This window comes from Miniopterus schreibersii (genome assembly GCF_964146895.1).
Source record: "Miniopterus schreibersii genome assembly, chromosome: 4".
Lineage (NCBI taxonomy): Eukaryota > Metazoa > Chordata > Mammalia > Chiroptera > Miniopteridae > Miniopterus > Miniopterus schreibersii.
The window spans coordinates 22,088,128-22,112,224 of NC_138105.1; the positions used below are offsets into that span (position 1 = coordinate 22,088,128).

The 24,097-nt window shown below is 48.8% G+C and overlaps 1 protein-coding gene across 6 annotated transcripts in view; it reads right to left on the minus strand.

The window, feature by feature from the left end:
* Window positions 1-10,602: 10,602 nt before the first annotated feature.
* SLC25A48 (solute carrier family 25 member 48) overlaps window positions 10,603-24,097 on the minus strand; it is a 45,729-nt gene continuing 32,234 nt past the window's right edge. For 2 of the 6 annotated variants that reach the window (XM_081135378.1, XM_081135379.1), the window contains 4 exons: window positions 23,126-23,383; window positions 20,774-20,907; window positions 14,423-14,552; window positions 10,605-11,180 (listed from right to left, as the gene is read on the minus strand). In XM_081135378.1, the coding sequence (XP_080991504.1) occupies window positions 14,430-14,552; window positions 20,774-20,907; window positions 23,126-23,383 (515 nt within the window). In that variant the 3' untranslated portion in view covers window positions 10,605-11,180; window positions 14,423-14,429. Of the gene's footprint in view, window positions 13,702-14,422; window positions 14,553-20,773; window positions 20,908-21,918; window positions 22,005-23,125; window positions 23,384-24,097 lie in introns of all 6 variants that reach the window. The other 4 variants (XM_081135377.1, XM_081135380.1, XR_013998690.1 and 1 more) reach the window with 3 other exon arrangements.

Sequence of the window (24,097 nt, forward strand, 5' to 3'; positions counted from 1 at the left end):
CACTCAGCACGGTGCTTTGACATTCCCTTCACGTTGTAGCAGGCATCGATTCTTCATTTCTTCTTATTGTCAAATAATATTCTGTCTTATGGATGTGCTGCATTTTATTTATCATCTGATAGACATTTGGGTTGGTCCCGCCTTTTGGCCGTTATGAATGATGCTGTTATGAACACTCACGTAAAGGTTTTTGTGAGGACAGATGTTCTCACTTCTCGTGGGCTTATATCTAGGAATGGAGCTGCTGGGTCACATGGTAATTTTAACTTTTTGAGGAACTGCCAAACTATTTTCCAGAGTGGCTGCACCATTTTAAATTTCCACCGGCAATGCCTGAGGGCTCCAGTTCCCCCACGTCCTTACCAGTGCCCGTCACCGCCTGTCTTTTTATCGCAGCCACCCTAGTGGGGGCGCGGCTGTCTCGCCATGACTTCGATTTCATTCTTCTAATAACTGGTGATGCACTTTTCATGTGCTCATTTCTTCCTTGGAGAAATATCTAATCAAGTGCTTCGACCATTTGCAAATTGGGTTATTTGTCTTTATACAACTAAGTTGTAAGTGTTCATTATATAGAGTGTCCCCCAAAAATGTATATACACTTTGGATGATTATAAAGTCAGTGTTTATTAACATACAGTTCATTTTCAAAATTTTAAAGAATCTACAGAAGTGAATAAATTTTTTTGTCAATGCCTGTTCTCAAATTGATGACCCTTCTGGTCCAGGCACTGCTGATAACGCAAAGCAATGGAATTGTAAACATCAAGAATCATTTTGTTTGGTATTTGTGCGCCCTCAATTCATCAACTGTTGCCAGTTTTGCACTATATCTTTATTGTTTTCAGAGAGAGGAAAAGAGAGAGAGAGAGAGAGAGAGAAACCTCAGTGATGAGAGTCATTGATCGGCTGCCTCCTGCACGCCCCCTGCTGGGGATCGAGCCCGAAACCAGGGCATGTGCCCTGACCGGGAATCCAACCTCAGTCTCCTGGGTCACAGGTCAGCTGCTGAGCCATGCCAGCCGGGCTAAACTTTATCTTTTACGTATCCCCATAAAAAACTCTAGTGGATAAATTTTCTTTGTTCAAAGCTTAGTCTGGCTTCGCCCATTATCTCAAACCAGTTTAACCTGAAAAGGAGTGAAAATTAAGTGAGTTATCACCTGCTAAAGTGTGTATATATATTTTTGTGTCTCAATAATTATAAAGGCAATATTTGTACTTCAACTGCATTTTCAAACTTCCAGTGGCATTTTAGGATGAATTTCCTTTGTTCAAAGCTTCGTCTGGCTAAAAAGAAAGAAACATCAACTGACCTATCAGCTATTAAAGTGTGTATACATGTTTTTGGGACACCCTGTGTATTTTGGATATAAGTCCCTTATCTGATACAGGATTTGCAAATATTTTCTAGGTTGTCTTTTCATTTTCTTGCTGGTAGCATTTGTAACGGAAAAGTTTTTCATTATAGTCCAATTTGTCGATGTTTTATTTTGTCACTTACGCTTTTGGCGTTCTGCTTAAGAAAACTTTGCCAAACCCAAGGTGACAAAGATTTATCCCACATTTCCTTCTATGAGTTTTATAGTTTTACCTCTTACATCTAGGTCTATGATCCATTTTGAGTTAATTTTCACATATGGTGTGAGATACAGTCCCAACTTCAACCTTTGGCATGTAGATATTCAGTTGTCCCAGCCCCATTTGTTAAAAAGACTATTTTTTCTCCATTGAGTTGTCTTGACACTCTGTGAAAAAACAGTTGACCACAAACGTACGGGTTTATTTCTGGGTTCTCAGTTTAATCCCATTGATCTACACGTCTATCCTTATGCCAGCACCACAGTCTTGATCACTACACTCTTGTAGGAGGAGGGTGTGAGTCCTCCAACTTCCTTCCTCCTAAGTTCATTTTGGCTGTTCTGCGTCCTTTGCATTTCCATGTGAACTTTAGGATTAGCTTGCCAATTTCTGCCCCCAAAAGCCAGCTGGTATTTTGAGAGGAATTTAATTAAATCTGTAGATCAATTGGGGGGGAAGGGGGTATTGTTATTTTAACAATATTTAGTCTTTTGATCCATGACATAAAATATATTTCCGTTTGTTTAGATCTTTTAGAATTTCTTTCAACAAGGTTTTGTAGTTTTGGTTAAAATATGCCTAATTATTTCACTTTTCAAATATGTTGTGAGTGGAATTGTTTCCTTAATTTTGTTTTTGGAATGTTTGTTGCTAGGGTATAAAAATACAACTGATTTTTATATGTAGATCATATATCCTGAAGCCATGCTGAACTTGTTTATTGGTTATAATAGTTTTTAAAAAATATATCTTTTTATTGATGTCAGAGAGAGGAAGGGAGAGGGAGGGAGAAAGATAGAAACATCAATGATCAGAGAGTCATCAATCAGCTGCCTCCTGCACACCCCCTGCTGCGGATCGAGCCCGAAACTCGGGCATGTGCCCTGATCAGGAATCGAACCTCGATCTCCTGGATCCTAGGTTGATGCTCAACCGCTGAGCCATGCCAGCTGGGCGGTTATAATAGTTTTTAAATAGATTTCTTGGGCTTCTCTATATACAAGATCATACCATCTGCACACAGAGGTAGTTGAGTCTCCCTTTCCAGTCTGGATGCCTTCTATTTCATTGTCATGCATAGGACATGCATGGAGCACGTGCCCAGGTGCCTAATTGCCTTGGGTGAAACTTCCAGTACAATGTTGAACAGAAGTGGTGAGATCTTGTTCCTGATCCTGAGGGAAAAGCGTCTGGCCTTTCTCCATTGAGCATGATGCTGGCTGCAGAGTTCTCCTAGATGCTCTTCTCAGGCTGAGGAACTTCCCTTCAATTCTCAGTTTGTTGTTTTTATTCTGAACGAGCATTGGATTTTGTCAAAGGCTTTTTCCGCTTTGATTGACATAATTATCCTTTACTTATGAGTATAGAGGTTAAGTCTTTTTTTTTTTTTTTAATCTTTTTTTATTGATTTCAGAGAGAGGAAGGGAGAGGGAGAGACAGAAATATCAATGATGAGAGAGTTGTCACTGATCGGCTGCCTCCTGCATGCCCCCAACTGGGAATCAAGCCCGCAACCCGGGCATGTGCCCTGCCTGGGAATCGAACCATGATCTCCTGGATCCTAGGTTGATGCTCAACCGCTGAGCCATGCCCGGCCCGGCTAGAGGTTAAGTCTTGTCCTCTGAATGTCCAGAGGTAGAGCTCCTAGATCTAGGGATAGGAAGTAACAACTCCAATTGCAGGAGAGAAGTCAGCGAGGAGAGGTTGCGAGCAGACACAGGTGAGTGCCTACGCCCCCCGGAGCCTGGAGACTGTGGTGGCAGAAGTCCCGGGAGGGCTGAGGACCTAGGAATGGAGGGCATCGGAGCAGCATGTCCTGTGTCCTGACAAGAGAATGCTACACCAACACGTGGTGTAGCACAGGGAGCCCGGAAGAATCCAAGGCTTTCCCCACAGGACATGGAGGGGCATGGCCATGTCGTGGAGCATAGCAGAGACCTTGTGGTTGGCAGGTAGGGCATGTATGCAGCACAGGACCAGGGCCAATGGGAATGAAGATGCTTCCACAGAAGCCACCGTGGAGGAAAGACCATGCCCCAGGACTAGAGAGGGGGAACGCTAGGTAGGATGGTGTATCTCCAAAGAGACAGAAGCCCCCTCCCTATACCCCCAAACCCTCAAATCTAAAGTCAACCCCAGGACAGGAAGGGGGAGAAAATCCTGAACTGGCTGGTTTAACTTCTAATTTCTGAATTTTACCCTGAAATGGCAAAATCACCTTTTCTGCAATCAGGTAGAATAGATGCTTGAGAAAACTAAATTTAGTCAAGTTCATTTATTTAGTGTATACCTGAGGATGTGGTCGAGTCATTCAGCAGACACCAATAAAGCACAAAGCGAGAGCCAGGTGCCTAACTCAGTACAAGAGTAAAACGCAGCAGCTTCTTCAGAGTCTGCAGGTGTGGAGGGGAGAGACCTGGTCTGCGCTGCTGTGAGACAGAGCCAAGGCACTGGGGTGGGTCTTATGACTGGCAGGGGTGACTGAGCCCAGAGCATGCTGGCCCCTCCCCACTCTCAGCCAGGGGAGGGAAGCAGTGATTCTCTGGATGGCTTTTCTGGCTCCCAGGTGCTCACGGGCTGAATTCCTCTGCTGGGCCAATGGTTTCCTGGAAACCTCTTTGATGTCAGCCTGGCAGAGAGGGGCCAGAACCTGAAGGGCTCGAATCAACGCACAGAAAACATCTGCACCCTGAGTATGCGTATCAGATGTTCATGTATGGGTCCAAAGGCCTAGGAGCCAGGCGTGTGGAGCTCTCAGTTTCACCTGCAGAGACAAGGCCCAGGGAGCGATGCTGCAGCCAACCTGCTTTGCCCCCTGAAAAATGCAAACAATGCAGACTCAGGGAGGAAGGCAGGCTGAAACCGGAAACGAAAACCACACAGTGGTCCCCCTCCCCTGCCTTCCTCTAACCCCTATGTTTTGCACTTTATAATTTAAAAACCACTCTTGCACTTGATTCTTACTGAAATCCAGCAGGGAGACCCTGTGTGGCCATTTTAAAGATGAGGAAACTGAGGCCCAGCAAAGGTAAAAGATTGCCAAGGTCACGCAGGTAGGTAGCTGATGACAGATCTGGAACTGGAGCCCAAAGCAAAGGTCTCCTAGTCTGAGACTCATTCCACCACAGAGAAGTAACAACACAACAATAAGGGAGACAGGAGACCCAGAAAACAGTAAGAGTAGCATCACAGGGCCCAGAGGCTCTCCCCACTGAGGCCAGGGTAACAAGTCCTCAGAAGCTGGGGCCTGCACCAGATTTAGTTGACCTTTGCTGCCACCAAGTGGCAATTCTTCAGCTTATCACCCAAGAAAGGCTTCGTGTGACAGATTTTTTTGTAGAGCAACCATCTTAAAGGGACCCTGGGGTCAAAACTGTTTTCATATTATACTAAGATTGTATCTGCCCTTTTCACTCTCATTTTCCCGTGAGCGTACAATGGAGTTTTCCAAAGACTACACGGCAAGTGACATCACAGCAGATTGAAAGCAGAAGCCTATGGGGACCCACCTATTCTCTTTAAACCAGAAGTTAGGGAGATTTACAAAAATGTAACAGTGCAATTCTTATTTTTTTGGAAAGCATAGCTATTTTCATAAAACTGTTATGTTAATATGTAATGGGGCTATAGTTTAAATAAGTATTTTAAAATTCTGTTTTAATTTCTGGTAAATGTTATAATCTACATAAACAAATGTTCTTTGAGGCCCTTAATCATTTTGAAGAACGAAGGGTCTGGCTGTTGAGAACCACTGTTACGGAGTGTCAACTGGTGGTCGTTGGCACCAATGCCAATAAGAATCCCCCTTTTGGGGTGTGGTAAAGAAGTAAAGTTTATTCAGTGCAAACAGAGCTGTGAAACAGCTCAGCTGTGATAGGGCACGGCTGTGAAAACAGCACAGCTATAGCATGGCTCTCGGGCCAGGCCCCTCCCCGGATAGACAGCTCTGCTCCGTGCTGGGCTGCTTGGGTCTGCTTTGCACTGCACTTTGAGCTATTCTGCTTTACTCTGCTGTGGAGAGACTTTGGTGTTTCAGCTCAAGTTATTTTAGGGAGAGATAGAAAGTGTGGGGGAGACATCCACTTGTTGTTCCACTAATTTATGCATTCATTGGTTGGTTCTTGTATGTGCCCTGACAAGGGATGGAACCTATAATCTTGTCATATCTGGACCATGCTCCAATCAACTGAGATACCCAGCCACGGTCACAGCTTCGTTCTTTGGTGGGAAGGAAAACAGAGCTTAACCTACCCGGCAGCTGGCTTATATGGACAGATGTCCCTGCCCCTGGTCCCTGATTGGTCCATCCTCATGCCAACGAGGGCTTCAAATCCTTGACGTTTGATTGGCTCAAAGGACACTGTCCTGATTGGTCAGAATAGAGCTACTCTAATTGGTCAGAACCGTGCAGCTCTGATTGGATGGGGAAAGCCTCAATCCTATGGATGAAATAGGATTCGGAGCAAAACAAGACGGCGGCGTAGGTAACAGCTGCACCTGCAGCCTCCCCCAACCACATCAAAATTACAACTAAAATACAGAACCACCATCACTCAGAGCCTCCTGAGATCTGGCTGCACAGAAGCCCTACAACCGGGGAACTGAAGGAGCATCGAGACCGGCAGGAGGGACGGAGACGCGGGTGGATCGGGGCTGAATCGGAGACATGCCGCAGGCCCACACCCGGTGCCACAGGGTAAACCCGGGAGGGAATCTCGGTGGTGGGGGTTTCCCGGAGGAGGGAGGAGGGAGGGGTCCCAGCCCCACAGCAGACCCCGAGCCCAGGGCTCCAGGCTGGGAAGAGACATCCCCACAACTCCGGGCTGTGAAACCAGCGGGGACTGGCTGAGGGTCAAGGAGGCTGCGGGAGCCCCAGCAGCTCCTCTCAAAGGGCCCGGCACGGACTCACTCGGACGCACTCCCTCTGAGCCCAGCGCCGGGCGGCAGCCTGAAAGGACCTGGGACACTCGGGGAGGAACTAACCTGCCTGAAATCTGGGCAAGAGGTGGAGGGGCGGCTTTCTCCCAGGCAGAAGAGCTGGCAGAGGCCATAGTTCCTTTGTCCAGTCCTCCCCACACAGCCGGCAGGCAGGCGCCATATTTGAATCGCTAGCACGTGACTCACGCCTCTGGCCCCGCCCCAAGATTCCCGGAGGCCCCGCCCCTCCCCACCTGCAGCTCATCCGGGCCATTTCCAGTGGCTTCTGTGCAAGTGGCCTCTCCAGTCTCATGCTTAGGACTTTCCTAAAATCTCTCAAACAAGCAGCAGGGTGCCCCATACAGCTTGATAAGTGGCCCCAGGCCTGGCACTAGCGGCAGCCTGCATTGGCTCACAGCTTGGCCTCTCCTGGACACCGCCAAGCCCAGCACAAGTATCAGCCAACTACGGTTTGCTGTGTAGCTCATGCTGGGTGGTCCTGGGCAAGGCACTGGTGGTGGCTGACTTTGCACCTCCTGGGAAGCCCCAGAGACAGTGCACCTGGTGGTCAGACTCGACCACGCTGGATGACAACCCTACCACAGCCAGGAGTGACACACTCAAGGGGCGCACTTGGTGAACACCAAAACTCCACTGAAGTAAATCCTGCTCCATAGGGGTGTCTCCAGCACAGCAGCTCTCTGACTAGTTGCAGCTGATCCTCACAGCTGATTGGCCTGGGGGTCAGTTCCTCCCAGGGATGCCAACAGCAACCAAGGCTCAACTACAACAGGACAGTGCACACGCCCACACGGGAGCACCTAGAAGGCCCAGCTCAGGTGACTGGGGAGGCTGAGCCACTGGACCCTACAGGACACCTACTACACAAAGCCACTCTACCAATTCCAGGAGACATAGCAGCTCTACCTACTATATAGAAACAAACACCTGAAAGCAGCCAAAATGCGGAGGCAAAGAAACATGTCACAAAGGAAAGAACAGAAGGAATCTCTAAAAGAGGAACTAAATGAAATAGATCCAAGCAAGCTAACAGATACAGAGTTCAGAATAATGGTTATAAGGATGCTCAAGGATATTAGAGTATCAAGAGTATGACGAAAATAATTGAGAAAATCGATGACATAATAAAGTACCAATTTGAAATGAAGGCTACACAAACTGAAATGAAGAATAATTTACAGGGAATCAACAGTAGAGTAGAGGATGCTGAGAATCAAATCAGCAATTTGGAACATGAAGAAACAACACCCAACCAGAAGAGCAAAAAGAAAAAAGAATCCAGAAATATGAAGATAGCATAAGGAGCCTCTGGGACAACTTCAAGAGGCGCAACATTTGTGTTATTGGGGTGCCAGAAGGAGAGCCAAGAGAGCAAGAAATTGAAAACCTATTTGAAAAAAATAATTCCAGAAAACTTCCTCTACCTGGGGAAAGAAATAGACTTACAAGCCCAGGAAGCACAGAGGGTCCCAAACAAGAGGAACCCAAAGAGGCCCACAGCAAGACACATCATAATTAAAATGACAAAGGTTAAAGACAAAGAGAGAATCTTAAAAGCAGCAAGAGAAAAGCAATTAATTACCTACAAGGGAGCACCCATATGACTGTCAGCTGATTTCTCAACAGAAACTTTGCAGGCCAGAAGGGAGTGGCAAGAAATATTCAAAGTGGTGAAAAACATGGCACTACAACCAACATTGCCCTACCCAGCAAAGCTATAGTTTAGAATTGAAGGTCAGATACAGAACTTCTCAGACAAGGAAAAGCTAAAGGAGTTCATCACCACAAGACCAGCACGACAGGAAAAGTTGAAGGGTCTTCTTTAAGAAGCTAATGAACAAAAGAATCTGATGAACTAAATAGATCCAGAGACATTGATGCATGTAACAGACGATCATATTTCAGAGGGAATAGGGAAGGGGGTGGAGGGTGGGAAGAGATTAACCAAAGGAGTTATATGCATATATGCATAACCCATGGACACAGACAATGACGGGGTGAAGGCCTGGGGAGCAATTGGGAGTGAAGTGGAGGGGTTCAATTGGGGGGGGGAAATGGGACACCTGTAATATTTTCAACAATAAAGATAATTTTTTTTTTTAAATTATGATTCGGGGAAACCTTTATAAGGGCTGGCTCAGATGGCAGAAATGCAGGCAGGCAGTTCAGTTAACAGGTAGGCAGTTCAGCACAAGCTTCTTGGTAAAGTGCAGTTTGTATTAGAGGACCTCATGCAGAAATGGGTGCTAGGCTCTATTTTGTTTTTTAAATATTTTTTTAATTGATTTTAAAGAGAGAAGAAGAGAGAGAAAAACATCGATCAGCTGCCTACCATACATACCCCAACCTGCAGGGATGGAACCCGCAACCTGGGCATGTGCCCTGACTGGGAATGGAACTGGCAAGCTTTCAGTGCATGGAACAATGCTCAACCAACTGAGCTACATGAGCCAACTCTTGTTTTGTTTTTTAATTTGAGTTCAGTTAGCCACCAGCAGCCCTTTTTATTAGGGGTCTTTAATTTTGCCTCTCAGGGTTCACAAGAATAATGGTAATTGTTACTTTTTTTGGCAATAATAGGAATGCTCCCTGTTCATAGAGGTCAGGGTGTCCAGGCTAAAGAAAAGCACAGAGGCAGGAAAGCCTGGAGGGTGGTGGTCACAGAGGAGCTGGTCCAGTGGGTTTGTTGGATAACTCAGCCACTCCTTCAACAAACATTTAAATTCCCATTATGTGCCTGGCATTGAATGGGATGGAAAAATTGGTTGGAGTACAGGGAACCTGGAAAAGAGCAATAAGAGGTGAGCCAGGAAGAGAACCTCTGATGGGAATTACCAAAGGCCTTAGTGGTAGTTAGGGGCTCTGAACCTTGCATGTCACAACTTTCTCTTTTTTCCACTATGAAATTATGTTCCTTGAGCTGGACAGCAGGGGGCAGTGTAGCCTTATCAAATGGAACTGGAAGTGGAAGCTCTCAGCAGGAGCTCAGTTACCTTGGAGCCTTAGTTTCTGCATCTGTAAACTTGGTCAGCAATGCTTCTTTCTGCTTACCTCCTCCTACCATGGAGAGGATCATAAGATGATCAAGAGAAACTGGGAGGGGTTCAGACACCTGAAGAAGGTTGTTTACTGGGTCTCAGCCTTATCAGGGGCGTCCAGCAGAAGACCTCAGCTGGCCTTGTGAATACACCGCCACTTCCAAACAAACTGGGCAACCAGGACCCGCACCGGGAAATGGTCTCATTGAGGTGGACTTAAAAAACACATTCTAGGACGTGTTAGAGAAACACATTCTAGGACGTGTCAGGTTCACCTGGAATGGACTAGATGCCAGTGGACATCCCTTCACCAGTGTCTGCAGTGCCTGCCCAGGACCAGTGATACTGTGTGGACAGACCCATCTCTCCTGTCAATAGAATCACAGGCCAGAATGGATGTGCTGCTGTTGCCGACACAAAGGACAGTGTCTGCATGCAGCAGGCACTCAACAGATGTTTGATGACTGCTGCAGGATGGAGAGTTTAGACTGCAGCCTATAGATCCGCCTGGGGGACCCCCCCCCCCATTGGCAGGGCTGTGAAGCAGAAAGATCAAGGAGGGCGTATCGAGGGTTTTATTTCAAGGAGGGAACCCTTTGCTAAAGAATTGAGATAAACTAATGAGACTGAACACTTTCAACTGCTTTGTGCCCGAGCAGTACTTTGTCTCGGTGCTGGGTCTGTTAGGGCAGGGGATTTTCAGAGACATGCTTTGAATCACTAAAGAGGGGTGGAAGTGTGGGGAAATCAAGGGGAAAAAAGAGAAAAGAAATCTAGGATATTTTCCCCACTGGGATTTAAGCCAGGAATGGCAAATAGATTCATTTGTATGTCAATTCTGACTGGCTGGCGGTGGCTGTTGAAGGCACTGTGCTGAGGATTCTGAAGCTGCATTCAGTTAAAAGGAGAGGGTCCTATGCCTGACTAAAGGCACCTGCTGTAGGCTGAAAAGTGGGCGTGACATCATGGACATGAGCAGTGGCCTCCCCACATGGTTCTCGTGAGAAACCCAATTTAGAATCATGACATCGTTCTGGAAACCAGACTGTGGACAAAGTATTTTATTTCACTTTGTTTTGTTCCCCATGTGAAAATAAGGCCCAGGGAACGCCCACCCCACCACGCTCAGTGCCACCGCCTCTGGAGCGCTTCATCTGCAGGAACCCGAGCTCCGACAGTGTGGGGAGAGCGCGCCTTCAACCACTGCGCCCTCCCTGGGGAGTGAGTCTTCTCACCTTGCGTGGAGTGGCCTTCTCTGGGTGACATCTACAGGGGTCTAACTGGAGAGTAAGAATGAGGGCAGCCAGGCAGAAGCATATGATACAGAACCAACCTGAACAAGTTTTCAATGATTTTATTTGGAAACTTAGAGACAACTCTAGGTCCTCCGTGAATTCCCAGTGAGTTTACAGCAGTCATGGGGAGCAGGGTCTGTTTTGCCCCACTTTTTGCCAGGTGCCAGTGCAGATCAGAAATAGATGGTGATCGATCAGTGGTCCAGCTGGAGGGGAGGAGCAGATTGCTTGCAATCAGGACAGAAGGGATTCCGAGGTTAGCACAGGTTCTGGAGAGGCAGCTCCCTGCAGGGAATGAGGCCCTGGTCGGCTGACACCAGCCCTGGCCCTGGGGAAGAAGGAGGGAAGATAAGACTTTCATCTATGTGGGGTTATCAGTCAGCTAGATGTAGCAGTCAACCCATTTGGAGCTGTTTTGGTCAAGACAATTGGCAAAGTATCACCATGAGACCAGGCTGGTGGTAGGCAATTAGGTTGTCTAGGTTATTTGTAAATTTCCAAAAAAAAAAGTATTACAGGAGGAGGATGTATCTTCTTTCTTTGAAAATGAATTTTCCTGAAATTGAAAGTAGGCCACTGAGGTTTAGAGCACAAAAGTCACAGCAGGGTCAGAACAGCACTTTTCCAGGAAGGTTCTGGAGGCAGGGGACCTGGTGGACAGGTAGGAGTGGTGCATGGGATTCGCTGGCCTCAGACAAGCCTGAGAACTGACCGCTGACCAGTAGCTGGGACCCTCTTTCTATCACTGAAGACCGTCTTCCTTGCACTGTCTGACTCTGGTTTCTCCACGTGAACAGATAAAACTAACCACATCACAAAACTACAACCTCATGCTGTGCTCGCTTGGCTGCAGGTGGTCCTCGGTCACTCAGGTTGACCTGGAGAGAAATAATCGAGCAGATGCATGACAAGAAAGTGCTCTTCTTGCCAGGACCTCGTGGAGCTGGGGGGAGCTCTGTACCTGGCTGTTGGAAGGAGGCTGAAGCTGCTCGGAGCTGGGCTTTGTTTCCTGCAGGCACTTGAAAACAAATTCCATGTCATTCCCATCTTCTGTAAAGTCTTATTGACTTTAGAGAGAGGAAGAGAGCGAGAGATTGATGAAAATATCAATGATGAGAGAGTCATTGATCGGCTGCCTCCTGCACGCCCCCGACTGGGGATCGAGCCCACAACCTGGGCATGTGCCTTGACTGGGAATCAAACCACGATCTCCTGGATCACAGGTCGATGCTCAACTGCTGAGCGACACCAGCTAGGCAGGGGCGCTCTTGAGATAGTGACCATCCTACCACTTCCCTAGAATTATATCATCTCATTGTCCTCAGTCTAGACTAGGAGGGAGGGCCTGGTTTCCATGTGGTCAAGGCATCGATACTACCCTGGCCTGGACCATGACCTGCCTGAGATCTCAGAGCTATGCAGTAAGTTCAAATCCAGGACCTGTAAAAGGGCCTTGGTGTTCTTGGGTTAGAGCGGGAAGTTGACCTCCGTGGGTGAGGCTTGTTTAAGATGAGGCTCCAGGAAAGTCACTGGGACCCACCCCCAATTCCAGCTGGGAAGCACCAGCTTCCTCCCCACCCCAGCAGAGGAAGGGCAGACAGACATCTGTGCCCTCGTATGTTCACGGCACTTTCAGAAAGAAAAGCTTCCAGTTGGGGTGGTCACTGTTCTGAAGGGCCAAATCCAAAACAATCAGGGCTTGGCTTGGTAAAAAGATCTCCTTCCTCCTAAAGTTGCCAATCGCCGGGGTGGTCACAAGTGGCAGAGTGCGACAGCTCCAGCAAGTGTCTAGCCTCTCTGGGATCTGCCAGGCCTTGGCATTCAACCATCTTGCGGCTGAAGATTCAAGGCCAGGGAAGGACGGCCCTGGACTGTTAAACAGGAGAGCAGACTATAACCTCGTGGGAAGTAGGAGCCCACATTGGGGGCACATGTAAAAAATACTTGGACGAATAATAGGAAGGTCTTGGGATTAGAGGTGTGTTTTGTCCTTTCAGTTTATTTCTTTTTTCTATTTTTCTACAATAAAAATGCATTGATTTTATTATAGGATTTTTTTTTTTAAAGCCACTTTCATCTGTTGAAAGGGGGGCACAGCTTTTAGAATCTGACCTCCCTTCCCTGCCCTGGACATAACCCCAATACAGTAGCTTGTCACCCAAGATGTTCAATGATGCAAAATGCACGGCTACCCTCTTCCCTTTGTGAGAGGGCAAGAAGCCAGGAAAGCTGTGAATGCCGGTGCTTTAGAAAAGAGCTGAAAGCATTTGACTTAAAGCCAGTGTAGGGCTGACCCTGGCTTCCTCCAGCAGCCCGGTCTGTCCGGCCCTTTGCCTGCCTCCCGGGTCTGGCCCATCCAGGCGTCCCGGGGGGCTCGGCTGCCTCGGGAGGCAGCAGGGAGGTTTGCCAGCCCTTCCTGATGAAGATCGTCCTTCCTGAGAGTCTGCAGTCACCACAGCCAGAGCAAATCAGTTTCTTGGTGACTAAAAATTCAGTGACTCCACTTTGTCTTCTGAACTCTGCAAGTGACCAGTCTGGGGCCAGAGGAGGAGAAACGAGAGGAAAAGAAGAGGAAGAACTGAGGAGATACTGGAGGTTGATCGTCTGAGGGGCCGTTTTTGTGCCAAGCTCTGTGAGGAGGCACAGGCCACACGGGTGAAATAATAGTCACAGCTCTCCTGGGGCTTTCACGCCGGCTGGGGAGTGAGGAAAATGGTCAGGCGGTTCGAAGACAGGGGCCGGGGTAGAGGCTGAGCAGGGGCCGTGGGAGGGGCCTACAGCAGGCACAGCTCCTCCTGGCTGAGGCAGCAGGGCAGGCTTTCTGGAGGAGGAGACTTCTAGACCGAGGCCTGGATGACAAAGAGGAGTTGATGAAGCCAAGGACAAGGGGGAAGGTGTGAAAACAGGGTGGGGACAGCATGTGAAAAGACCCAGAGATGAGAGTGAGGATGGCATGCTTAGGATGGTGGCGAGTGAGGACAAGATGCTTTACCCAGGGGGCAATGGGGAGCCATTGAAGGCATTTGAGCAAGGGAGTCTCTTGCTCAGATTTCTGTTTTTAGATCCTTTGGGCCGCTGTGATCTTTCTGCAGTGAGAAAGGGAGAAGGAATGGGTGCGGGAGAAAGGAAATGGGGCAGAGGCTGTCCCCTAGAGCTTTGGGAGCCTGCTGGTGGTGCTTAGACTCAGGCTCTGAGTTCAGTAGGGAAGTGGGAAGATGGTGCCCATGTGACAGGGGGTGGGCACCCTGGCTTGAGTCCTCACTTCTGAGGCTGGGTCATTAAATTGTACAGTGAAACTACACTTCTCTCCAAGGGCCATCGATGCTGCTGAATGGAAAAACAGATGGGCATACTGTACAGAGGTCAGTTCTGTGGCCTCAGCTCCTGAGCACCCGCTCGTCCCCAGTCACAGCAGGCGTTTGAGAAGGGCTGTCTGAGGAGAAGGGTGGCGATCCCAGCCCCAGGACTAACGCAGGTTAGATAGGGAACGAATGACAGAGAGATTTTCATGGCAAAGAAGAGAGTTTCAAGCTCTGGGAGGTGCAGCCGGCTGGGAAGGAGCACACTGACCTGGCGCTCAGGGGCTGGTCACGGCGTAGTCCCCTCGGAGGGCCCGCAAGGAGAGCTCGTACCCCAGGAACATGGCCGCACTCATGGGGAAGCCCCGCACAGCGTTCACTGTGATGCCTCTGAAAAACACCTTTGGCAGGGATGGTGTTATCACAGGGAACTGACCGCATCCTCTGGGGGCCACCAAGGGGCCAAGGGAGGGCTGGTGGTGATGCCCACTCAGGCCCCCATCTCAGGTTGGACCCCCCAGAGCCCAAAGGACCTGTGCAGCCGAAGACCACCTGGGATGCCCCAGCCATGCCCCTGCCCTGACCCAGGTCACAGTGGGTGGCATTTCTCCTTCCAGGCCCTGGCCCACATGCACTATGACAAAACCATTGAGCCCTGTGAACACCCACATCTACTTGTTTAATTGCTGCTCTCTATTGTGAACACACACAGATGCGCCCACATGCATGTGCACACACGATTCTCAAGGATCCAAAGTCAGAGCGCTCCACTCCACTTACTCTGCAATGCTGGCCAGAGCACCAGCCATGACCAATACTGTGACAGGTGCGTCACCGGACATCCCAAAGGGCCGGGCGGGGAGAACTCAGGCTGTGCTGCAGAGGGTAGGCACAGAGTCGAGGCACAGCCTTGCCTTTAGTAGCTGTGTTATTTGGGCAAATGGCAGCCTCTGGAATCTCAAATTTTCCAACTGTGAAACGGGGGTAATCATACTACTGACCTGCTACAGTTGTTGAGGGAATGAATGAGACGATGCTGTGAAACACTTAGTGTTGACTGTTGCATCACCGTCATTATCCACAGCCACTGCTTCGGACAGAGTGGCGCTCAGCTGGGATCATCAGTGCAAGTGCTGAGGGGCAGCGGCCTGTCTGGATGAGCCGCTAACCTTGGCCTTTAACACAACACTGTACTGCCTTCCCTCCCTAGGGAACATGATAAGATGCTTCCCTTCCTCCCTGAACCCTCTGGCCTGGCGCAAGAAGACACTAATCGATGTGATCTAATCCCAGCCCTCGGAAAGTTTATAACCTAGGAGGGGAGCTACGCCCCAACCAGGAGTAACTACGACATAATGCAGAACGTGGTGAGAACACACAGAGGCTTTGGTGAGCAGAGGAGTAGACAGGAACTGTCCTTAAATGTCCTTTCTGGACAAAACATCTAAAGGCAAATGCCTGCCCAAGCATAAATGACCCAGTTACTGTCAGTCATAAGATGCAAATCTGTTAGCTGACTACTGTATAACTTTCTAAGTTGATGAAACAGAGCTGATGGTGTAATTTTAAGAAAACAAAAATCCAGCCCTTTGCATTTCCTGTTTTCTTCATAGTCAGCCACTGTGGTGTCAGGGTAGGGGCAGGCCACTGTCATTGTCAGGTCATCAGGTGACCTTCCTTCAGGAAAGGTGCCTGAGCCTTGCCATTCTGTGGCAGCCTGGGAGACACAGCTAGAGGGCCAAGAGGAGAGGGGGCCTTGTGGACTTGGGAAGCCTCGGGCCCAAGGAAGGGAGCTGGTGGACAGGATCCCAAAGGTAAGCAGACCCCTCCTCCAAACCCTGGAGAGATTCAGGTAGGGGCAGGCGAGATGCTTATAACAGTAGCACTCCTTCCTCCTGTCTAACCTTTCTGGAATTCCACAGGCTCACCCAGAGTGAATGAATAACAGTAAGGAACTGGGTCAGGCTCCTGGAGGGAAATTCCATACTAGGTGCCTCAGAGGCTCCCTGTGGACCTGGGCTTGGCTCTGCCAGGCAAGGCAAGCCAGGCAGATCCTCCTGTCCCATAGCTCTGGGCCCTGCAGGAGCCATGGGCCACTGCAGATAGACAGATGTGGCCTCCCTCCAACAGCTATGGCTGCCTGCCTCTGCTGTGCAAGGCTGAAAGGTGTCAAAGTGCAGATCTGCTGGCTTTTACTGCAGCTCTCAGAGCACAAAAACACTTGGCTGAGTTGTTCCTCACATTCCCCTGGCCTGTCAGAACCCATGCCCTCTGTTCCTGCTCTTTCTCTGGGCTGCCTCTTACACCCATCACTCTGGGCAGTCTAATAGCCTGTCATTCTTCCTAAGGGGCCAACCCTCTACCACCACTGGGCCTCTGCTGGAATGCTCCTGGATCTGGCTGCACCCTCTAGTAGTCCTCCCATGCCCACCCCAAGATGGGTTATGGCCCATTGCCTTCTGTGCACTCAGTATCTCTGCCATCACAGCACTTCTCGCACCACCTTCCAACTGTCCGTGACTTGCGTATCCTCTCATTAACAATCCCAGCAAGGGTCGCAAGAACAGGACTGCGTGTGCGGCTCATCTCTGAGATCCAGCACCTGCACTGTGCTTGGCCTAGAGGGCCCTCTATAAATCTTATTAAATGAATCAATGGATGGATGGATGGATGGATGGATGGATGGATGGATGGGAGGGAAGGAAGGAAGGGAGGGAGGGAGGGAGGGAGGGAGGGAGGAAGGAAGGAAGGAAGGAAGGAAGGAAGGAAGGAAGGAAGGAAGGAAGGAAGGAAGGAAGGAAGGAAGGAAGGAAGGAAGGAGGGAAGGAAACTTCTTGATACAAAAAAGAATGGTCTCTGAGCTGAAAGAGTCCCAGTGGTGATTGCGATAGTGGGAGATTCCTGGAGTGGAGAGAAAGCTCCAGACCCCCCAAGTTGCAGAACCAAAGAGCAACTAACCCTGGTGCCCCAGGAAGCTTGTCTACTACAAATGTTACCCTGTCTCTCCTCAGAGTTATCCAACCTCATCCTACTGTCCCAAACCCCTTCACAACAGTCACCTCTGTGGAGCTAAAGGGCGCCAAATCCTGTCTCCAGCATCCTTCTTTCAGCTGATAACTCTCCAAGTATGAGCCATGGCCCCTGTGGCCCACAGTGATTCTCACAGCAGGCAGAGGATGGGTCCAAAACTACCAGGCCTTTGTTCTGTCTGACTTGGGAATGCCCTGAACATCCATGGACTCCCAATCAATCTCCTATCATAGAGGCTGCTTTACTGGTAATCATTAAGAGAGTTACAAAACGGGCTGCTAACATTGGGCACCATCATTATTTTATTGCTTTCCAATTTTTTCTTGCCACTGAGTTCTCCTCCCAGGGAAAGTGGGAATAGCTTAGGGCTTTGCACCTGCCTCAGGGAGCCGCAGCGGAAGCGTTTTGGAGCGGGTACTCCACAAAGCCAGTGCCCAGCCGACTGGGACAGGCACCATCCCTCAGCCCTGGGAAAGGCGCTCCCCCCACTGCAAAGAATATGACTGCGAGGCATCCCAACCTGCCAGGGCTGTGTGGGAATTTTTGTTACTATATGTATTTGTAAGCAAACACACATACAAATAGTCACAAATCTATGTACACACATATACGTATGCATGGGCTGTGAACATTTTTTAAATATATCACACAAAATAACTATGATTGCCTTTGAGCGAGTACCACAGGCACTCGCTTTGAGTGGGAACCACAGGAGGGATAGTTATACAGTATGACCTCTTATACCTTTGGATGCTTCCTATGTTCATATATAACCTATATTTTTAACCTTCTAATAAAAATTTTTAAAATTAATCTCAGTCAGTGAGGTGATGAATCAAGCTGCATATGGCTCTCTCTGCTTAAAACCTATCTGACTATACACTATGGGCCAAATGCTATCAAGCTAAAAATGTTGGTCACCTGGCCTCAGTTGCCCTCTAGGACATTTTTTTTTTTTTTTACAGAGCACAGTAATTTTTAGAGGAAATAATATCAGCAACATGTTTTGCCTCTACAGATATTTTTAGAATTATGGCATTAATATTTCAGATAACAGACAAAAATATCTCATAAAAACAGAGTATCCCATTTGAATCTCTCTTATGTGTTTCTCTGTACTTGCTGGTTGAGCCATAAACTGTGCTTCTGTCGGGGGAAATAAAAAAAGACAACTGAGATGAGAACTCTAGGAAGATGGCAGAGTAAGAAATACCAGTAAGAATCTGCCTCTTCACCTAGACGACAACTGCATGAGTGGAATCTGTTTGTTTTTGGATCTCTGGAGTTTACTGAAGGCTTGCAACTTTCAGGGGAAGGTTTGGACAGTAAATTGTGATAATTTCAGTCAATTTTAGCTCTTAGCACAGTAGCAGCTACCCATTCTCTGCCCAAGCCCTGTGGTAGGAAGCTGTGCACTGTTCCTGGAGCAACCTGCACACAGCTTATGGGACACAGGACAGGCAATAAGGACCCTGTCCTCCCAATATTGAAGATCTGTTTCTAATCACTTGTTGCTGTTTCTGGTCATAGAGGTGCCACTGTTGTTTCCCCATGCCACCCCCACCCCGGGACTGACACAAGCCCCTCCCCTCTGGCTGAAGTGACTTTCAGGGAATTTAAAGGGCTGATGCTCCTCCCCCTTCATTTTTCTCTTTTTTAAAGACTAGGACATTCAAAAGCAACTGCATGTTTGGAATTAGAAAGTGACTGAAGATGCCAGGGAAAGGTGCAGGCTCAGAAAAACCTAAGTTCACAGCTGATCCTTGGCACAGAGACAGCCTGCAGCAATCAGAAAAACAAAACAAGAAACTAAAACAAACACTAAACTCAGAAAAGGAAAGAATCTGGTTTCCAGAGTTACCACATTATTAGATTCAGATGTCTAGTTTTCAACAACAACAAAAAATCACAAGGCATTTAAAAAAATAAACAGAAACTGTCCCTGAAAAAGACCTGATAGCAGAACTACTTGACAAAGACTTTAAAACAACTATCTTATAGATGCTTGAAGAACTAAAGGAAAAAGTGGGAAAAGTCAAGAAAATGATATATGAATGAAATGGAAATATCAGTGAAAAAACAGAAAACCCAGAAAGAAACCAAACAGAAATTGTGGAACTGAAAAGTACAATAACTGAAATTTAAAAATTCACCAGATTTGTAGGGAGAGTGATGTTGGCATCATAGCAGCACAAGTCATTGCTTGGTCCCCACCTCAACAACAAAAATTTGGTATCCATCCGTGAATAAAAGTGCCTCTGTGGGAGTTGAGGGATCCAGCATCATATACCAAGGGACCCAAGAGAAGTGGCTCCCATTTGTACATCAGGTAATAGGCAGACAGGCCTCGTAATGGCAGTGGAATCTGCAGTAGTCTGTGAATTGGCCCTAGTCCCTGTTGGCCGTGGCCCACGAGCACCTGGAGAACACTGACTTGGGCAGTCTCCCACAGATAAGGCAGCCTTTGTGGAAGTCCAGGGTTCCAGAGGAGAAGTTCCAGCACTCCATCGGAACAAAAACAAATATAAGTTTGGGTGCACTGTAGTGGGCAGTTAGTAAATATTGGAGGGCTTGGGACGAGGCAGCTATATGAGACAAGGCCCAGAGATCAGCAGTAACATTAAAACTAATAAAACTACTACTACTAACGCCAATGACAAATGGATGGCCCTTTCTAAGTCTTTATGTATGACGCATTAAGCTAAGCGCTTTTTATATGCATAATTTAACTTGACCCACAAATATCCCTGTCATTCATGGTAGGGATGGTTATCCTTGGAGAAACTGAGGCCCAAAGAGATAGAGAGACTTGTCTGGATTCTTCCAGTGCACAAGTAACCAGGCCTGGCTTTGAACTCAAGTCTGCAGATTCTGAGACATGTCAAGAAAATCAGGGGCCTATTTGAGGAAGAGCAAAGAAGACGGTTTCTCTGGAGGTGTTCAGGGTGTCATGAAAGACTAGACAGACAGGAATGAATTTGTTTATAACCTTGTATGCCAAGGTTATGGAAGTCTGGTCTTCATTCTGGGACAGATTAGATGCAGGAAGGGGCTTGGGTTTAGGACAAAACCTTTGGGTTCAGGGAGGAGAAAAAGCAGAGGAGGGAGACAAGGCCTGGTTGGAGGCTGCCTCAACAGCTGAGACCAGAGGTGATGGGGTCTGGACTTGCATGGGTGGGAGAGCAGAAGACAGATCAGGGAGCTGGAACCTGTGAGATGTGATGAGGAGGGGGTTCTGGGACTTCCCACTTGGAGCGGGGGGAGGGGGGCACTGAGCAGTGAGGGAGGGAGGACCTCCCAGCCTATCTAGATGAGAACCAAACTTTGGTGGCACACAGATGTGGGTTGGGGTCTGGTCTGCCACACAGCAGCTGTTTGATCTCAGGTGGGTTACCAGTCCTCTCTGAACCTCTGTCAGGTGGGGCGCACACCTACCTCCTCCATAGCCCGGGCAAGGACTAGATGAGACAAGTTTCTCTTGTGGTGCTTGATAAATGGTAACCCCCAATACCTCAGTTTCCCTTCTCTACAATCTCACATCCCCCCCTTCCAGGGACTGACACCGACCCCAAGTGACTGCTGTGGGGCTTACTTTAAGACCGTCCTTCTGGTAACTCTGGGAGATACAGTCCAGGACACCTCTGTATTTGTTTAAATAAACCCCGTCAGCTTGGAGCCGACTTTTCACAACATCCATAGGAGTCGCTGTCCCCCAAGAAATTGCTCCTGTAAAGAGAGAGACAAACAGGTGTCAGGGGCTGGCTGGTTGGGGTGTGGAGGGGACCCTGCAGATTTCTGCCATTCAGGCCTTAATAAGCTGCTGAAGGAAGTGGAGAGCTTCAGGGTCAGGGCCTGTGAAGGCTGTTCCTGAGCCTCCCTTGCGACCTGCTGTCGGACTTCACAGAATTACCTTCCCCCTGTAGGCCTTGGTTTGTCATCTATAAAATGGGGCAGCCGTACCTGTCTTCACGGGGTTGCTATGAGGATAAACAAACAGACACACGTGAAGCATTTAGCACAGTGCCTCGTAAGTGGAAGCCTTTATTAGCAGCTTTTATTGGAGAAACAGGAATAGGCCTCACCTAGGCTTTGCACACCTTTCCAGGGTGCCAGGCAAGGGCTCAGGCTGAGGCCTGAGGCTGAAGGCTTGCAGCTCCCCAGAGGCAGGATTTATCCTGAACATAAAGAAACTAAACAAACACTTGCAGATAGGCTGCTGGCCAAGGAGGGGCCAGCTTGGGGATTACAAAGAAGAGTAGGAGCCGGTCTTTAAAAATCTCTTATCTTTTCCAGATACATGGAATGGAAGCCTTAGGGCCTCCTGCGCCAGGGTCATTCTCGTTGGATAAGCTCAGGTGCCCTGGTTTGAGCACTTATGTAACTTTAAGGGACTCTGGGAAAACAACGCAGGGTTATTGTGTAAACACAAAAACTAGCACATTCTTGGATGGGGAGAGAAAAACAAACTGATGCCAAAGTTCAAGGAAGCTGGTTTGCAGGTTTTCTAATTGCTGCCAAGAGACTCCTCAAAGAGGCCTTTGGCTGCCCCAAGTCCTCTGCCCACCCTGGCCTTCAGTGCCTGTGGCCATGGCCCCCAGGGAGCCCTCTGGACCTCTCCTCCTGCCTCCTGTCAGGATTACAGGCTGCTTCCCCGGCACACTCCCCGTCCCTCAGCCCAGGGCCAGGGTACAGATGGAGGTTTGCCTGCCAGGCCACTCACACCTGCTGTGCTCTCACCAGAAAGGAAAGCAGGTGGGGCTTTGTCTGTCCTCTCAGCCAGCAAGCACTTCTGGACACTTGCTGGGAGCCGGTATGAGCCAGGCCTGGGGCGGGGGGGGGGGGGGGGGGGAGACAGGGAAAATACTGGTGTTTGGTGGCTAAGACGTGGGCTTTGTTATGTGTTGGCTGAACTTCATGCACAGCTAATTGTGATGTTGAAGGGGAGGAGGAAAGACAATTTTCTTCTCTCTGCATCAAACACGCCATGTTATCAGCTTCTTAAAAAACATCCTCTCTTGACTTCCATGCTCCCTCTGGCTATATAGCTGCATTTCTCTGCCCCCTTAGAGCAACTGCTCCGATTTCTTTTATCCTACTCTCTCTCAATCCCACTTCAGTCATGTTTTCACACCCTTCTCTTGACCAAAATGGGGCTTGCCAAAGTCCCCGATGACCTTTGTCACATAGTCCCCTATATACATCACAGGGGCCCTGTGGTGGGGAGAGAGGCCTGGGCAGCCCGCAGCAAAGAGACTAGTGGGGCTGGAGCACAGCAAGTTGGGGCTCGGAGACAGAAAGTGAGTGCAGACGGGTAACAGGCAGCCAGTCGCAGAGGGCCTTAAGAACCACTGCAAGGACATCAACTTCTAACCTACGTGACATGGGGATGCAGTGTGAGTTCTGAGCATGAAGGTTAAGTACTTGGTCATGGTCATGAAATGAGTAAGTGTGGATGTGAACTCGGATCTTTCTGACTGTGGAGTCCCTGCTACTGTCTGCACTAGCTGTGTGACCTTGGGTTGGTCACTTAATCTCTCTGAACCTGAGCTTTCTCATCCTGAAAAATGGGGAGACTCATTCCTACCTTCTGGAGGTAATGAGGTCCTTACACGAGAAAGGTTTATAGTATGCCAATATTCAAAAAAAGTGAACCGTAGTAACGAATTTCCTTTGCAAAGCTCAGTAACACCTGACACAGAGTAAGTGCTCAAAACGTATCTTCTGACTGAAAGTGGAATGAGCCCAAATAGGGACTTGCCATCCCCACAGGTTCAGTGGAGAGGGGGTGGAAGAAAGGGAGGTCCATTCTGCACTCCTAGCTCTTTCTCTAGCACATAGTAGGTACTTAACATGGAATTGCTGGATGAGGGCTGAGCAGGTAGGCCCCCCAGCTGTCCCACTCCAGTGGCCGGCACAGGGACAGGGATCAGTATTGCTGCCTTACCTGCCACACCACCGGCCAGCCACACAGCATAGGGGCTGGGGTCTGCGCAGGCATCGGATGTGATCCAGTCAGTCACGAACACATAGGGGATAAAGTAGAGGCAATAGCCAGGGACATCCCTCAGCAGCATGGCGTTGGCGCCCCGGTAAAGCCCCGCCAGGCCCTCAGTCCGCACAATGGTTGCAATGCAATGCACAGGTCCCTGGTAGGCTGGCCGCTCCCCAAGGGCCACTGCCCTGGGCTTCAAACTGAGCTTGGCTGCAAAGACACGGCGGGGGAGAAGACAAGTGACCCAGGGGACAAGAGACTGGCCATCCTCTGGCACTGGAGCCAGCTCAGCCCATTGACAGTTCCCACTCCTATGGCCCAGTGCTTTTTACCAAACCTTCTGACCTCCTTGGCAGCTCAAACCGGGATCCTGGAGTCCCAACAGAGAGCCCCTGCCAACATGTGCAGCCAGATCGGAGACGACCCACCCAGGTGATAAAGCACCAATTGCCTTAGAACGCCCAGGGGTTTCTGGTCAACCATCACTATGTCTTTCTAAGCAGTTGTAACTGCAGAATGCCCAGGACCAAATATTAAGAGCTGTACCAAGCTCTTTCTTGAAGCAGAGGCTGGAAAATCCAGCACACTCTGTGTGCATGCGTGTGTGTGTACTTGTGTACAGTGTGGTAAAAGGACACGAGCCCTAGCAAGGTGGCTTAGTCAGGTGGAGTGTTGTCCTAGATACCCAAAGGCTGTAGGTTCATCTCCGAGTCAGGGCACATACCTGAGTTATGGGTCCATTCCCTGATCGGGGCTCATACAGGAGGCAACCAACTGATATTTCTCTCTTATACCAATATTTCTCTCTCTCCCCTGCTCTAAAAATCAATTTAAAAACATATTTTTTAAAAGCACATCAGATTTGGGCCCAGTTCCAAATCCTGGCCCCCCACCTACAAATATTTTGCCTTTTTCCAGCCTTTG